The sequence below is a fragment of the Phacochoerus africanus genome, chromosome 16, assembly GCF_016906955.1.
Source record: "Phacochoerus africanus isolate WHEZ1 chromosome 16, ROS_Pafr_v1, whole genome shotgun sequence".
Classification (NCBI taxonomy): Eukaryota; Metazoa; Chordata; class Mammalia; order Artiodactyla; family Suidae; genus Phacochoerus; species Phacochoerus africanus.
The window spans coordinates 29008380-29026145 of NC_062559.1; the positions used below are offsets into that span (position 1 = coordinate 29008380).

At 41.1% G+C, this 17766-nt stretch overlaps 1 protein-coding gene across 11 annotated transcripts in view; it reads right to left on the reverse strand.

The window, feature by feature from the left end:
• ST7 (suppression of tumorigenicity 7) overlaps window positions 1–17766 on the reverse strand; it is a 259456-nt gene that overhangs the window by 21736 nt on the left and 219954 nt on the right. For 9 of the 11 annotated variants that reach the window (XM_047762920.1, XM_047762918.1, XM_047762925.1 and 6 more), the window contains 2 exons: window positions 16902–16974; window positions 15340–15442 (listed from right to left, as the gene is read on the reverse strand). In XM_047762920.1, coding sequence (XP_047618876.1) covers window positions 15340–15442; window positions 16902–16974 — 176 coding nt within the window. Of the gene's footprint in view, window positions 1–13258; window positions 13264–15339; window positions 15443–16000; window positions 16137–16901; window positions 16975–17766 lie in introns of those variants that run through there. The other 2 variants (XM_047762928.1, XM_047762927.1) reach the window with 2 other exon arrangements.

Genomic DNA, 17766 nt, shown 5'->3' on the forward strand with positions numbered 1-17766 from the left:
AGTGAAACTTCCTTGCTCGGGATCTGCTACTTAAAGAAAACTCCAAGCTTCAAGCCTCAAAGCAAGAGGGGGCTATGAGAGAGCCCACCCAGGGGGCAGTGCACTGTGGAAGCAGCAGCACACCTGAGGAGCTCTGGGGTGGAAGGCCCTCCCCCACAGAAAGACTCTCGCCAGCCTGGTCCATGAAAGTGTTTGTTATTTGGGTGGGAGCCCCTCAAGCATGAGTTTATGTGCCTTTTCGAATTTTACATGTACTGCTTTCCGCCTTCACCTTGTTTTAAAACAGTGCAGGACAAACATCTTTCAGGAAAACTAATGATTTTTTGAACTACCTAGTAGTCCAACTTGCATTATATTTATAATGAATAGCAAACATAACAAACTACAAAGGTGAATTTTATGTTCAGAGATATCTGGCTATTGCCTTGTGATACTACCTTAACACAAGCCGTTACACCATATGTTGCTACTGCCCATGATGAACTTCAAAGGCCCCAGCGGTCATAAGATATACCATTTCTAAAGTACTATGAACTTTATTAATTGGTTCGAAGTAAGTCAGAAAAGGAAGACTATTTAGTTTCTCTTAATAATCATCAGGACAGGAGTTCCCATTGTGGCGTGGTGGTTAACAAATCCGACTAGGAACCATGAGGTTGTGGGTTCAATCCTTGGCCTCGCTCAGTGGGTTAAGGATCCGGCATTTCTGTGAGCTGTGGTGTAGGTTGCAGACGCGGCTCGGATCCCGCATTGCTGTGGCTCTGGCGTAGGCTGGTAGCTACGGCTCCAATTAGACCCCTAGCCTGGGAATCTCCATATGCCGTGAGAGGGGCCCTAGAAGTGGCAAAAAGACCAAAAAAAAAAAAAAAAAATTAGCAGGAAAACAAAGGAAAGGGAAAACGTCTTGCCTAAGGAGAGCCCTAGAATAAGATTTTGATTTCTGAGTTTCTAATAATTATTTGTAACCTACCAAAGAGTCAACTTCTAAAGCAGGATCATGTTATGTGAACCTGAAACAAAATAACTATGAAAACAGAAACCTCTTCAAGTCCTGAGGATCAGATGGTGGCTGAAAGAAAAGTGTTCATTACCATTCCTTTTTATTCCTATGATTAGGAAAGGCTTTCAAAGTCATTTCATTATGTGTCTAAGAAAGAACTCTCCTCTTGGGCTAAGAAACCTTCAGGAACGGGGCACCTGAGAAGAAGGGGGCCTGGTAGCCACCCCCACGTGTGGGTAGGGGTGTGGGAAGGAGGGGATGTTTAGACAACTATCTGCAAAGGCACCTAACAGATCTGTCCTCTCTAATGCGGCAGCCTCTCTTTAATGTGTGGCTACTTCAATGTTAATCCGCTGACACCAAGTACAATTAACAACTCGGTGCCTCAGTCCCGCTAGTCATACTTCAAGTCCTCAAGTGCTATATGTAGTTAATGGCTACCAGACTGGACAATGCAGGGACATTTCCACAATCACAGAAAGTCTCAGTGGACAGCGTTGCTGCAGATAACAGAAGTTTCTAATTTTCAAGTAACGGGAACAATTTTTAACATGAAAAAATTTCACACATGACCATGGTAGAAATTATAAGTGCAGAGACTACTGATCAAAAATACACAATATGGCAACAGGTTAAAATAAATAGTAACAATACAAGAATTCACTTAAAAGCATTGTTGGCCACCAGGGCATCTACATAATATTTGGAAAATAGCCGTGCGCATGTGTGTGAGACAGATGGTGTACGCAGCCTGCAGGCTGAGTGTGGTGCATATGGCTTCAAGGACAGCGTCCACAGCCACCCGTGTGAGGCGGTGAGGTAATGCTCTGTTTCTCCTCTAAGCTCTCTCTGATCTTTGGGCATGTGTACTTTTCCCACAGCGCCTTAGATTAGGCATCCGTCTTTCCCCTCAGCTCAGTCGTAAGCTCCTCAAGAGCATGAATCGCTCTTCCCAAGACGACTATACATGAGCATCCCTGGCCCATCAGCTTCGGGAGGCCAACCAGAGCAACTCACCCAGGAAACTCAGTGCCTTCTCATTGCACTGACTTTACGGCAGAGACAGGCTATGTCTATAAAGGAGATTTATACCCCAGCATAGTTCCAAACAAAATGTTGGCTCTATCCAGATAATGAAGGCTAATAACAACAATGTGTTATGTTTTTGGCCAGGCTTGAAATGGCTGGCAAGATAGGTTCCCAACATGTGCAACATTTAAATTAGAAAGGCATGAAACAACATTTCACATCTTACTTGTCAAGAGAAAAATAAATGGGAGAGGGCAGATCCCTATCCACAAGTATGCAGAAATCAATTAGAATAACTGTAGCTTGCAAATCAGAGAACACACTCTGCCTGTCTGTAATGGTTACTTGGCTTCTCTTAGCTAAGCCAGCATTCTGTGCTGTCCTGCCTGCCATCCTGCCTCTAACTTCCTTTCCAGATATTCAAACCCCATTGATTTTGAAGCATTGGCTTCTAAAGGTTTCGGAAACAACTTTTCAAAATCTATTTGTGTCAGAAGCTAGTTCCTGTGCCCAATACAGGAACATGTCGCGTTAGGACATATAAAGAGAAGCAGAAGAGTGCCTGCTTATGGAGGTCTGTGAGCAGAGGCTGGCTCACCTGCAGGAAAGCTGAGGGAGAGATGTGCCCTGTCGGAGGCCACCCCAGGCAACCGCTCAGGTCGCCTCTGTTGAGGTTTTAAAATTCTATAATAATTAGAGTGAACATGGTCCCAAAGTTCTCCTTTACACAGATATTAATGCCAAAAAAATCCATGCTTCCTTTTTGGATTTTCAATACCAACAAAAGCAGAAGTCACATGAAAATCATTAGCAAAAACATGGGAATAAACAAATTGAGAAAGAATAGATGAATTAAACTCCAGTACATTTAGATGATGGCTACCTAACTGCTTCCCAAAATCAGGTAGTGGAAGAATGTTTATTAGCATGGGAAATGTTCAAGATATATTACTAAGTGAAATAAAAAAACAAGTGTATCATACAGGTTATGACTTTGGTAATACAAATGTACTTGTAGGCATTAAAAGTATTAGAGGTCACAGATTGAATGTTAATGGTGGCAAAATATCTGGTTTTACGGAGATTAATTTCTTTTGTACTTTTTCTGTGCTTTCCAAGTTTTCTCTAATAAGTATTCTAATTTATTTTCTCTCTATATATATAGATGTATGTGCATGTACGTGTGTGTATGTAATATAAAATTACTTTCTAGTCTTGCATTCAGAACAGAAAAAGCAAACCACAAAAACAAACAAGATAAGCAGAGAAAACAGTTTTTCTATGTCTACAGTGCTTTGGTGCAACTGGGAATAAAAGAGACTGTGAGGAGTTCCCACAGTAGTACAGTAGGTTAAGAATCTGATTGCAGCAGCTCAGGCCACGGCAGAAGTGCAGGTTTGAACCCTTGCCTGGCACAGTGGGTTAAAGGATCTGACATTGCCAAGGCTGTGGCATAGGTTGCAGCTCTGGCTCAGATTCAATCCCTGGACTGGGAACTTCCATAATGTGGGTGCAGCCATTTAAAAAAAACAAAAAACAAAAAAAACAGAGGCTGTGAACCCAGAAAGAATGCTTTAAGAACATCAGTAAAGAGTTCAGAGAGGAGTTCACATCGTGGCTCAGCAGAAATGAATCTGACTAGTATCCATGAGGACACAGGTTCAATCCCTGGCCTCACTCTGGCCTCGCTCAGTGGGTTAAGGATCTGGCATTGCAGTGAGCTGTGATGTAGGTGGCAGACACAACTTGGATCTGGCGTTGCTGTGGCTCCAATTCGACCCCTAGCCTTGGAACCTCCATATGCTGCGGTGTGGCCCTAAAAAGACAAAAAAAAAAAAAAAAAGGATTTCAGAGAATACAACTAGAGTTACTTAGAAGACATGCTACATATTCTGAGTTTCAATGCTGTCTGCTCCCTGGACTTGATAAGCCACATGCTGGAATAGGACAAAAATGCCACAAGGAATGAAGACTCCGTGGCACAGGCCATGTTGTGCTGGCCCACAGCCCCCCAGCCCCTGCCCCCTCCCCTCATCTGCCCTCTGCCCTGCTGAACCACTGCCTCTACTATTCACCTATGAGACCTTGAACAAGTGATTTAATTTCTTTCAACCTCATCTTGCTCATCTTTAAAATAGAATAATAGAAATACACACCTTGCTGTTTTTACTTTTGAATTACATAGGACAATATTTGTAAAACATTCACAAAGTTCCTGGCACATAAATGTTCACTAAATAGCAGCTATTTTTGCTAACAACAACAAAAATGAGGTATTCATATTACTGTGGAGGGAAACTATATTTCTTGTGTGTGTCTCACAGGAGACTCTTTCTAGGGAAACTTCAGGAGTTATATGGTAGTAGCAGATCAGCTGAAGAGAACTGACTGCCAGAGGTCACCAACTGACCGATACGAAAACCAGCACAAAGCAAAGGTGACATGCCAAATTTAGCCCAGTGCTCAGGGGTCCCCTTTGCAAGATTTCTGCTTCTTGCTGGTTCACTCATCTATTCATCAGTTACTTTGCCTCATTCAGAAAATATGGGGGTGTCCAGCGTGTATCCCAAGGAAAGGTATGGGGGTGCCATAGTGTCACCCAAGGGCACAGATAGAGCAGTGCCCACAGAGTTCTCTAGTGACATGCCTAGGGAAGCACCCGAAGTCTCCTCCAAGGCCACAGATACAGGAGCATCTGCAAGTCAACTCAAGGGCATGATCAGGTCAGGTCCCTACCCTGCTGGTCCCTAACCTTTGTAGGACTGTGTGTGTGTGTACAAAGAAATGATAAAATTCAACATTATGGAGTTCCCGTTGTGGCTCAGTGGGTAACAAACCTGACTAGTATCCATGAGGATATGGGTTTGAGCCCTAATCTCGCTCAGTGGGTTAAGGATACGGCATTGCTGTGAGCTGTGGTATGGGTCATAGATGCAGTTCGTATTTCACATTGCTGTGGCTGTGGGGTAGGCAGCAGCTGCAGCTCTGATTTGACCCCTAGCATGGAAACTTCCAAATGCTACAGATGCAATCTTAAAAAGCAAAAAAATAAAAATTAAAAAAAAATGCAACATGATAACTGCCTTAGGAAGAAGTATATAATTAGTGCTAAGGAAGCAAAGAAAAATAAGAGTCAGTCTTATTAAATAAACAAGTGTCTATCTGTAAAGATGAGGGGAGGCAGAAGCTACTGCAAGGCTGGTACCATTAGGGGCAAAATGGGCTTGGATGCTAACACGATAGGAAATGCCAGCACTGCCAAAGCCCTAACACGTGCCAACATTATCATCTCAGGTATTCCTTACAACAACTCCGTGAGGGAGCTATTATTATTGTGCCTATTTTACAGATGGGAAAATGGATGCTTTGGGAAGTTAGGTAGCTTGTCCAGGGTTGTGCAAGTTGCAGGTGACAGACCCTGCAGCAGAACTCTCTCACGGGAATGAAGCGGGAAAAGTGGTTGTAAAGGCCTCTCAGGATATGCTCCACAGTGTGACCTTTGCCCTGAGTTATTCGGTGGTTTTCAAACTTTGAGACACAGAAAAATTTGTTTGAAGGATGAAAAAGGAAACTTAAAGCAGGACATGTGAAACTGATGTTAAAACTAATCTGTGGGGGACTTTAGGGGAGGGACCCAAGAGCAGACTGAACCCCACGGCTCCCAGGGAGACCATCTGAAAACCGCTGCAGTAGGTGACTGTAAAGTAAGTTGGTATCGTTTATGTTTTGCAAAGAAATAGGCAAGTCATATGTGCAAGAAACTGGACAGGGAAGAGATTAAAGTCAGCCAAGTCTTTAAAAGCTCCTGCCATGTCCAAGTGATGAGACTAAGGAGGGGGCTTCCCTAGGACCCCGTGATTGGCTGAATCTGAGGGCAAGAGAAGAATCAAAGATGATTGTGACATTTCTAGTTTTGAGACTAGAATAATGGGAGATCACTAGCCAAGATGACGACAGCAGAGGAAAAAAAGAGGCTTCGCAGTGGGAAGGTAACAAAAGCAGCTGAAGTGCATGAACAGCATCCACGGAGTGGTGGCCTGAAGTGAGGAGTGGAGGTGTGCAGGTCGGGGCTTGGGAGAGCAGCTGGAGACTCGGGTCTGGGTGCGCGGGGAGAGGCAGAGGGGAAGGAATCTGGGCCATAGGAGGTCTCCGGGGGCTTCCAATGAGGAAGGAGAGGGCAGTGAGAACCAACCTGAGGGGTGGGCAGTGGGAGGGAGGGAGTGCCATGGGAGAAGAGTGCTCAGAGCTGCAGGGCTGGAACAGGGAGAGGGTGGCAAGGAGCCCAGATAGCCTTGAGATGGACAAGTGGTCAGTGGGACCAAAGGCTGAGGAGACATGAGAAATCGGAGGAGTTGGGGGTGGCCTTGGTGGGAGCGGCTACAGTGCTTTTTGTTAAAGAAAGAGACCTCTTCGAAACTGTCTATTCTGGAGAAATGTGACTAAAAACTGGTTTCTGCTCATTTTTCTCTGGGTCCTATTTCCACAATACATTCTCCTTACTCTAAACCAAAAAAGCTTTGGGACAAAATATGACTCAATTCAAAGGAACATATATTGAAATAATAATATTTCTGAAATGTACCACTGACATATAATATCATAGACAATCTGCCAGGGTATTTTGAGTTTCTGCTTCCACGCTTCAAGCATTTTTAAATGCTAAAACCCACTACACATTTTGTTTCCTAAATTGGATTAAAAAGCAATTTTATACTCTGTCAATCAGCTTTACCAAGATATAAAGGGAGGATTGCATTAGTGTTTGCAAGAAACAGAATTTCCATCACTCCTATAACAAGGTCCTATGGACACCCATTAGTATATACAATTACCAGGATGCCTCTTGAAATCTCCATGAAATTTTAGATTGACATTAGATGAGCTTTTTATTAAAAAATGCAAATTTTTAATAGGAATTCATTTCTGTCATTATGGGCTTCATTCTTTTCTCTATGTTTTCTCATGACTACCCTTTCACACTCCTGCATAATTTAAAAACTAGATCTTCACCTCAGTATTCCATCAAGCCCAGGCTGCTCTGCAAGTAAATGAGCTTTAGGAACATGGGGAGCCCTCTTCCCCCAGCGCCCTCAGGGACTGCCCGGTGCACCTCCTGCAGGCCCCTGGGTGGGCCCAGTAAAAGGAGATCAAGGTTCACTAATACTGGGATTTTAGGCCAGAGGAAGAGGAAAGCTTTTCCTCATCAGTGCCTGTGATTTTTCTTGATTTTTCTTCCAATAGCTCTACCCACGACATCCAAGCAGCCCAAGCAGTTGAGTCTCAGAACAGGTGCACAACCTGTGGATGGGACCTTCAAAGCTTGGGGTCTTCCTGTGGTGGTGGTTGACCGCTCCCAGGCATCTGCTATTTTTTAAACTGGATGCAGAGGTGCCTTGGGGTTTCAGAGCTACCAGTCTTCTCAGCCCAGTTTCAACCAGAGTGGTTCTACTTTTAATTACCTGTTCATCGAGGTTTCACATAAGATTGCATTAGGTGGAAAAAATGTTTACTGCTTTTAAAAATAATAAATCATTATTAATTAGTTTGTTATTGCTGTTGGGTTCTTTGTTTTTGTGGTGACAGGGAGCAGGAATGGCTGTGCCAGACAAGAATACAAGGCAGAGGTCAGAAGTGGGTGATTCTTAGTCAAGCACAAGCAGAGGACTTGGCCAGCAGTTACAAACTGGGAATCCCTGGAGACAACAGTTACAGGGAGAACATGCCAGAGCCTCCTCTCAAATCTGGAGGCCTGAGGAGAATCTGTGGGTCTTTCAGGTCAGGGGCACAGTGGTATCACTGTTACACTCTGATTGTCCTTCTTCAGAGAAGGGTGGTCCAAGAAGGCATGTTTCTAGGCAGCCTCTATTTCCACCCAGCCTGCAAGTGCAGAAGCAGAGCTGGAGGTACAAGGGGAGAGATGATGAAGGCACCAACACGCATTGTGCATGGACAATGCACTGAATGAGTTACACAGCGTGACTCCACTTACTTTTCATCATCCTTTTGAAGCCTTTATTCTTTTCCTTATTTTACCAAAAAGTAAATAGGCAGGGAGCTAATCAACCCCTCCTTCCCATACTTCACTCTGGTCCCATGGACAGGAAGTGAGAGCCCTTATTTCAAACACTTTCGAACTCTTCCAAGGATAACTGATGGGTCTGTCTACCTTTACGTAGGCACCCCTTGCTCCATCATTGTAATTGATGTTTTCTTAGTAATAATATGAACACTACATAATGGGCCTGGCAATTCAGAAAAGACTCAATGCACATGGCTGACGTTGTTCCACGTCACTAAAAGTAGCAAAGAGATGCAGACTGAAAGGACAGAATTCCATCTGTAATTAATAGAATCATGTGTTTTGTTCTCCTTTTTTTCTTTCTTTTTTTAGTTTTAAACAAACTGGTCAGTGCTGGGAGGGTGGGATGAAATAAAAAAGGAGTCACAGCTGATGGAACTGTAAATAGCTACATTTTTTTTTTTTGTAAATAAATATCAAGAACCCTCACATGTTTCTATATGTTACCAATAACTCCTATTCTGTAAATTTATCCTAAGAAAATAACTCTAAACAACAAAAAAAATCTTTATCCCCAAAGAGGTTCACTATTAGAATTGACCACAACCGGATGTCCACAACAGAGGACACAAGAACCAAATCATTTTCAACAAATGGTATTGGAAAAAACTGGATATCCACATGCCAAAGAATAAAATCATCCTTATCTTACACCATACACAAAATTTAACTCAAAATGCTTTAAAGACTTAAATGTAAAACCTGAAACTATAAAACTCCTGGAAAAAAACATAGGGAAAAAATTCCTAGCATTGGTCTTGGCAGTTATGGCTTGGATATGATACCCAAAGCACTAGCAATTAAAGCAAAAGTAGACAAGTGGGACTACATCAAAATAAAAAGCTTTTGCACAGCAAAGGAAACTACAAGGTAGAAAGGCAACCTATGTAATGGGAGAAAATATTTGTAAGCCATATCTGAAAAGAATTTAATATCCAAATAAATAAAGAACTGGTACAGTTCCATTTTAAAAAATACTTGAATTAAGAATGGGCAAAGGACTTGCACAGTCATTTCTCCAAAAAAGACATACGATCATCAACAAGTACACAAAAAGGTACTTAACATCACAGATGTTACCACAGATCATCAGGGAACTGCAAATAAAAACCACAGTGAGATATCACCTCATACATGTTAGGATGGCCACTATCAAAAAATAGAAAATGTTGCGTGTGAGCAAGGAAGTGGAGAATTTGGAATTGGAATTCCTGTGCACTGTTAGGGAGAATGTAAAATGGTGCAGCCAATACAGAAAGCAGTATTAAGACCCCTCAAAAAATTAAAAATATGATCCAGCAATCACACTTCTGGGGATTCATCTAAAGGAACTAAAAACAGAATCTTGAAGAGACATCTGCTCTCTGACGTTCACTGCGGCATTATTCACAATAGCCAAGAAGTGGGAACAAACTAAATTTCCATTAATAAATGCATGAATAAAGAAAATGTGGTGTGCGTGCACACACACACACACACACACACACACACACACACTGGAATATTATTCAGCCTTAAAAAAGCAGGAAATCCTGCCTTGTGCTACAAATGAATAAACTTGGAGGACATTATGCTAAGCGAAATAAGTCCGTCACAGAAGGACAAACACTGTGTGATTCCACCTAAAGGAGGAAGCTAAAGTAGTAAAACTCATAGAGGCAGAATGTAGAGTGGTGGTTCCCAGGGCCTGAGAGGAGGGAGACGTGGGGAGCTGCTGTTCAACTGGTATAAAGTATCAGTCATGCAAGATGGAAAGGTACTAGAGATGTGCTGTACAACAACGTGCTTACAGCTAACAGTACTGTGCTGTGCATTTAAAAACTGGTTAAGACAGTAGATCTTATGTTGTGAGCTTTTTATACAAAAAAGGAAGTAAATTATCCAGAGAACACTTTAAGGTATTTGAAGATACATAGCTAAAAGACTTGGACTTTAATGTTAAGTTAGAAGATACCTTTTTTAAGGTCAAAGAACTCTGAAAATCTGATGATCCTCACCTGGAGGAATAAATATATCCCCAATTTTCAAACATAGAGTCCAAGAGAAGAGTCCATATTAATTTTTATTTAATTTTTTTTTTTTTTTTGGCTATGCCGAGGAACACAGAAGTTCCCAGGCCAGGGATCAAACCCATGCAGAAGGGACCCAAGCCACAGTAGTGACAACAATGGATCCTTAACCTACTGTGCCACTAGGGAACTTCTGGTGTTAATTTTTAAAAATACGGATATGCTATGTTATTATGATTCCTAAGAATTAAAAATGTGACCCAGCAATCCCACTCTTGGGCATATATCCAGACAAAACTTTCCTTGAAAAAGACACATGCACCTGCATGTTCACTGCAGCTCTAGTCACAATAGCCAAGACATGGAAACAACCTAAATGTCCATCAACAAATGAATGGATTAAGAAGATATGGTATATATACACAATGAAATACTACTCAGCTATAAAAAAGAACAAAATAATGCCATTTGCAGCAACATGGATGGAACTAGAGACTCTCATACTAAGTGAAGTAAGTCAGAAAGAGAAAGACAAACACCATATGATATCACTTATGTCTAGAACATAATATATGGCACAAATGAACCCTTCTAGAGAAAAGAAAATCATGGACTTGGAGAACAGACTTGTGGTTGTCAAGGGGGAGGGGGAGGGAGTGGGATGGACTGGGAATTTGGGGTTAATAGATGCAAACTACTGTCCTTGGAATGGATAAGCAATGAGATCCTGCTGTTTAGCACTGGGAACTATATCCAGTCACTTATGATGGTGCATGATAATGTGAGAAAAAAATGTATATATGTATGTGTGAATGGGTTGTTTTGCTGTACAGTAGAAAATTGACAGAACACTGTAAACCAGCTATGAGGGAAAAAATAAAAATCATTAAAAAAAGAATTAAAAATGTATAGAAAAACGACATGACATATGACTAGATATAAAGGGATTATAAATGATTTCTTTATGCTTTTCTCTAATATAAAACTTACTTTTATGATACCACTACAAAGGAAAGAAAACATATCTAATACTGCTTGTAACAAACCAATAATTTAGTCTTTTTTCAAAATCTGTCAAAATGAAATTTATCTTTAACATTGTGAAGGAGTTAATGCAATATCCTTCAAACCAAAAATGTGTCTCTTCACAGGGGAGGCCTTGCCATGTAGGCGGAGCATATGCTAAGAGTACACAAGCCCTCATTAACTTAGATCTGTTAAGAAATGAATCACTGATAGACATGTGTCTCTCCATGACAAACCTTGTCGTTGCTGAGCAGGAGCAGGGCAGGTGGGCAAGTACATTTGCAGGGAAAGAAGAAGAAAAAAACTAAAGCTGAAAATCCAGTCAGCTTTGGTTTAAAATAAAATACAGCGAAAGACAGTAACACAGAGAGGAAGACACAGAACCAAGCTGAGCTTAGGCCTTCATTTGTCCACCATCGCATGCATGACGTTTTCTTTAAAAGATGGAGAAACTCTCTTTCAATTCAAAACTCCTGTTTTAATCACTTTAAACAGTAAACTCCTCTAATGGTTTAAAGATTTGCCTTTTTTTTTAAACTGTGTAGCCAGTCCTTGAAAATCCCCAGCATGATTGAGATCCTAACCTCCCTAGTCATCCTCAAAAGGAGGTGAACAGTAAGTACCTAATCAAAGCACAGCAGTGAGAGACCAAAGGGGGAAGACTGATGCTGGGATGAGGAGGGTACAGCTTGCTGGTGGTGACTTGGAATGGTGGTGAAGGATGAGCAGGACTGCCTCAGAGGAAGCAAAGAGGAGAGAGGAGAAGAATGTTTCTGGAACAGTAAGTTAAAAGAAGCTGAGGGGAAATGGAAAACCACTTGGGTTAGATTATGAGAGGTCCTGAAGAACCGTCCGAGGAGATGGCAGCGGCCGCAGGGCTGACGACACAGCTGCGCTTCCTCAGGAGGGAGTAACAAGCTGATTTGCAACATGAGCTTATGGGCTGCTTCCTCCTTCTAACCTCATGCGATCTAAAGTTTCAGAAATCCTCATGTTTAGAGACCCCCCTTCAGAGCAGAGATCCATGGCTTGTTACTGCGGTTTTTTATTTCCCAGCCCTGTGGTATGGTTAGAAGCAACACTGTCTGCTTCTCGTGTTCGCAGGTGAAGAGTTCCTAAGAATAACCCTCCTAGGAGAAATAGCTAGTATTTATCATTCGATGTTGAAATACAAACTATGCTTACTGGGATGCCAGTTGGAACTAGGCTGAAAATTTATGGAAGGCAGTTCATATTATTATATCTGGTATTTTTTCTCCTTTCACACAGAATATAATTGGGTAAAATAGCACGTATATACTGAAAATTCCTGTGGTAGGCCACTGACAACATCCTGTGAAAGAGAAAAAGAAGCTATGGAAGTGTTTAAGACATGATAATATCCTGAAGAAATCTGAATTGCCCACAAAGAATGGAGGGCCTTGGGAAGCTATGTGTCCACCATCATTTGAAGGCTCCAGCCTCGGCTGGTCTGCCCCCTGGTGGGATCTAGGGGGCAGTGGAGGGAGATGCTTAAGAGCTGAGTAACCAAATTAGTTTGAGCTCTGTCATTTACTTACTGTGTGACATGAGCAGATGGCTTAAGCTCTCCAAACCCGCAGCGCCCTCATCTATGTAGCAGGGATAATAATGTGGTTGAGAGACCTCACAGTGTTGTTATGAAAAGTAAAGGCGATGCATAGGTAGCTCAGTTAGCACTGTGCCTGCCACACAGTAAACACCGATAGAAACAATAATCGGAACAATTATCACACTATCACTAAGAGGAGAGATGACAGCTTAAAATGGGAGGATGTCTTATACAATGTTTAAGGTCCCTTCTTCCACCAAGAGTCTAGATATTTATATTAGCCATTGATATCTCACTAGAATTAAGGCTGTTCTCTGCCTGAAAAGCCACCAATACATATACACATGCAAGCATGTGGGCGTGCACAGGCATGTGCAAGTGTGCCTGTATGCACATGTGTGTGCATGTACATGTCTACTAAAGTATTAATAAGCAGTCCAATAAATAGCAGAATGTGTAGAAAAGATGTTTATAGCAGCCTGCATATGACGCACGTGCACCAGAGGTTTGTGATTCATTTTGAACATATGAGGGCAGTGACTCACCGGTCCTGTTCCCCACAGAAATGTCAAGAGAAGATGAGGATCTGAAAACAAGCGCCCCTCTCGGCATAATCACCAACAAAGCAAAGTAGTGGAGAATCAGTTTACTTACATGCGCTATTTTCTCTACTGAATAATTAGAAAGTAGAATGAAAGAAAATTATCTCAACTTTTTCATACTATTTCTCTTTTTAGAAGACTTCTATTTTGTAAGTAGAATACTGGTTGACTGAGTCAAATTCTTCCCTGGCAGCTTTAAACTATTCCTTAGGGCTTTTACTAATCTTCTGGAGGCTGAACCACTTAAGACCATTATCTAAAATTAAATGACAGCTTCAATTAAAATTTCTAACCAAAATATATTACTCCAGTTTACTATCTTGTTTCCCAGGATTACAAGGCTCAGGTTGGAATAACTGTAAAAGTTAAGACTAAGGTCCCACACTGGAGGAGCTGCCAACAAGCCAAATATCAATAATTTTAATAATTTATAAACATACAGTGCTTGAGAATTTTCAAAAAACTTGGAATATATTATGTCACTTGATCTTTATCACAGGAAATAGATGAGGCTTACATTTTTATCTTCATTTGGAAGATGAGGGAAAACGGAGTCAGAGAGGCTAAGGCCAAGATTCCCACAGCTAGTACATGACAGAGCCAGAACTGAAACCCAAGTTTTCGTCTCAAAATCTAGGACTCTACTGCCCAAAACCACTTTTAAAAGAGCCTTATTTATGTTCATAGAATAGGTCTGTGGTTAGAGAATGGCATTTGATAAACATTAATCGATGACCTAAGTTTACTGTAATTCAGGACAATATTTTCATGATTAGTTTTAAATTTTAATCAAATGTGAACAAGTATTTTAACTTAGCTGAGCAAATATTAAATAAAGAGATATATTTTATATCACCTTATATAAAATACCTAAGTCTCCAAATACTATGTTGGTCACTATTCACTGAAACTAGAGTGGATAAATACATTCTTCTGCAAATGTGGCACTGTGTACCACTCTTCAATTTCCTGTTTTGTGAAAAGATGACCATGACCTGAGTAAAACTTCAGGAATGATATTAGACCACTTATCTCTGTCACTCTGGATATCAACAAAATAAATCAAAGTAGGTAACTTGTACACACGCACGCAGGCACATAAGCACGCACGCACGTACAAGTGCACGCACCCAACCCCACCCTTTTGATACAGTGCTGGAACAAAACAAGAAAACAGTCTTCTCTTGTCATTTTTCACCAGTGAGTCTTCATTAGACATTCTGCCAAGAAAACTGCCTTTGAGGACCTGATGTAAATTGTAGGAATACTTTCAAAATGTGCTTTATAATATCAAGAAATTGAAAATTTCCCTCAATGATATATCTATCATGTAGCAGGGACTCAAATACAGGTAAGCCATGAATACACATTCCTCTTCTGAGTAAAAGATTATACACCTATCCTCTGCCATGATTTCACTCCATTAAAATCAAACTCATAAAAAATATGGGTAACACTGCATATTTATAAATTGTTAAGTCATGTGCTTAATGAGTAAGACAAATATTTCCTACTATATATACACCTATTAAAATGGCACTCACAAGTCAAAAGAAAACTATTTCTTCATACTTTGAGGTTTTCCTCATTATTTGCTGGCCAATACTGATTATCATTTACTTATGGAGACACAGAATGTCATATTAGTATTTTTACCACTTTTATTCACAACAGGTCCATTTCTCAAGTTGGATCTATGTGGGACTATAACACATAGATAGTGATAGGTGTGAAAATCCTGGCATCTCCATGTTTTGCCACTTTAAGACTTCCCAACCCGGCCTGCCTAAGTGAGGTCTATCAATTTACCCTTACTATTTGAAGCCCAAAAATGGGCCCCAAAGCCTTTTGAATGTACCTTTTACTTAAAAATGAGGCTAATAAGCATAGAATCTTTAGGGCCTCGACGTTCATCAGATGCAATTCTTTTTTTATAACTGGGTGTATGCAAGACATGACATTGTGGTCACTGAACACCTTCTCTGTTATCATAATGAGTTCCTATGGGGATCCCACAGACTCACTTTTGGCACATGCGGATTGAATTCCACAGCTCTATGAATGGCCTCTACCGCATTCATCTCTGCTGTGCTCAGCCCCCGCCGAGATGCAGCCTCAGGAGAGAATCTGAAAAGCAGAAAGACAAACACCATCTAGTTGGGACCACTGTTTAGGTATTAACCCAGAAAGGCATCTACATATCAAGGGCCCAGGAAACCACAGCGAGCCAAAGGCATGAGCTCTCCAAACCTCCGCTACACAGAACCTCTGGGTGACCCCTCAGACAGAGGCCAACAAAAACCCCAGCAGAAGCAGAAAGCGTGCTTGCATCTAATTGCGGCAGGAATTAAATTCAGCTGTCAAGTCTCTCTGCCTAAAGAGCTAATCTAAGTTTTCTACGAGATACCTGCTTAGGTCAGGGGAGGGGGTAGGACTGACAGTGTAGGAAAAAGAGAAAACTAGGTTACAGAAGAGCATACTTGGTTAAAAACAGAACTGGGGAGAATTTCAAAGGAGGCTCCCAACCCAATGTCAGTGCTGCGATGGAGGGTTAAGTCTTGCACCTTCAGCAGCAGGCGAGCCTGCTTGGGGCCGATCCGGCAGGGGAGTGTGCATGCCCAAACAGCGGGCGAGACACCTGCCCGAGTGAATGAAAAAAACCAGACCATGCAATCTCTTTCTCACCTCACACCCAGGGCTAACTCCAGAGCTGTGCTTGGCAGGCAGACACCACAGGGGAAGCTGTGACAACCCTGGCCCTGCCCTCCCAAGCTGGAGTCGCTGTGTAGGGAGAAAAGATGTTGCAGTAGGTACTGGCGATCTACAGGATAAAAAAGAACGAAAGAAAATTACTTCGGTCTTAAAGTGCACATACACTTCACAGCAAACCTGTCTGACATAGCAGAGGCTGTTTTCTTTTCCTGTTATCTGCTTTTCAGTGCTACATAGGGAGTGTGCTGGGGAAGTGGAAGCGTTTAGGAACTCAAAACCGGTTAAGCCATCCATTCTCTTTCACCTGCCAGTCACCTTGTGTGTTTATGGAAATTCTGTATGCCATAGTCACCTGCCTGAATAAAATGGGCAAATGTCCTATTGAGATGGTGACTCCAGGTAAATGGACCCTGGATGGGGAGTTAGTTTGGAGTTGATGAGGTAAAGAATGGGAGATGATCATCCCCTTTTGCCATATTCCATGTGGGTTAATGGCTACTACCCCACCCTAGACTGCTGGAGGAAAAGGAATACAAAAAAAAAAAAAGAATAAAAGAAGTCATTTTGCATAAGTCCCAAGCAGGCCTTTTGGTATCTACTGTTTGGCAAAAAAAAAAAAAAAAAAAAGTCACCTCAGAGGCATAGAATTTCAAATAAATCCCTTTTTTGGGGACCCATATACCCTTAGAATACCTGGGGATATACATTCCCTCCTTCTAGTAGTGAAAGAAAAGATCAGCGAGTTTTAGGAAAATGCATGCTCATAAGCGGGGCTCTCGTAGACTCAGAAAATTTCCAGAGAAAGCCCTCAGAGACAATACACCTCCTTGGGTCCAGGCGGCATCTAGCACCACACAAGTTACCATGCACTTACTTGTCAGAGACAGCTCTTGCTTTGAGCAAGGCAGCTGTGTAGCATATTGTTGCTGACTTTGGTAAGCTTATATCTGTTAGAGAGAAAAAAAATAGGGACTCTTGTAAGTTTGCAGAAACAAAGAGCAATGATTTTTAATACACTAGCATGTTAATCATGGAAGCCTAATAAAACACAGTTTAGAATATTTTAATGTATACAGTACATAACTGTTCCTTATGTATCCAGGTGGTATGCAGAACTAAGGGCAATTCATATTTTTGTGAATAACTCATGTTTAAAATTCACCAGACTGACTGTTCAGCAATCATCTTCCATTTTAAAATATGGATTTTCATATGTTGAGTTTACTTAAGCAGAGAATAGCTATAAATACATAAATTTGAATATTACATGAATAAGCCTTGATATCAAGAAAGGCAAATAGGACCTCTTTGTTACTTACAAAATTTCTCAACAGGCATATAAAATACTGACAAGAAGAAAAATATTAACTGGATATTTTTAAAAAACAAGTTTTTTGAGTGATAAATTTATTTTAAAAATTATTCTTTAATGATCGGATTTAAACCAGATTTCCTCTGTATTAAGCTTTAAGGAATTTATATTCAGTTTTCTGTTTAAAAACGTCAAGAGAAATCATTATATACATATTTTATGGATACATACATTTATGAAATCTTTAGAAAACTACAATTTTTGTTCATTCAAACCCATGATAAAGCCCCTTTCATAGAAGCCTAGTTTGTTGTCCAGAAGAATAGCACTTATCAGTTTTTATAGAAAATTTCAGATGCAGGGTTGGGGATGGGTACCAGATTCAGAGAAAGAGTTTATAGGAAATAACAGTACAGAGTAAAACTGA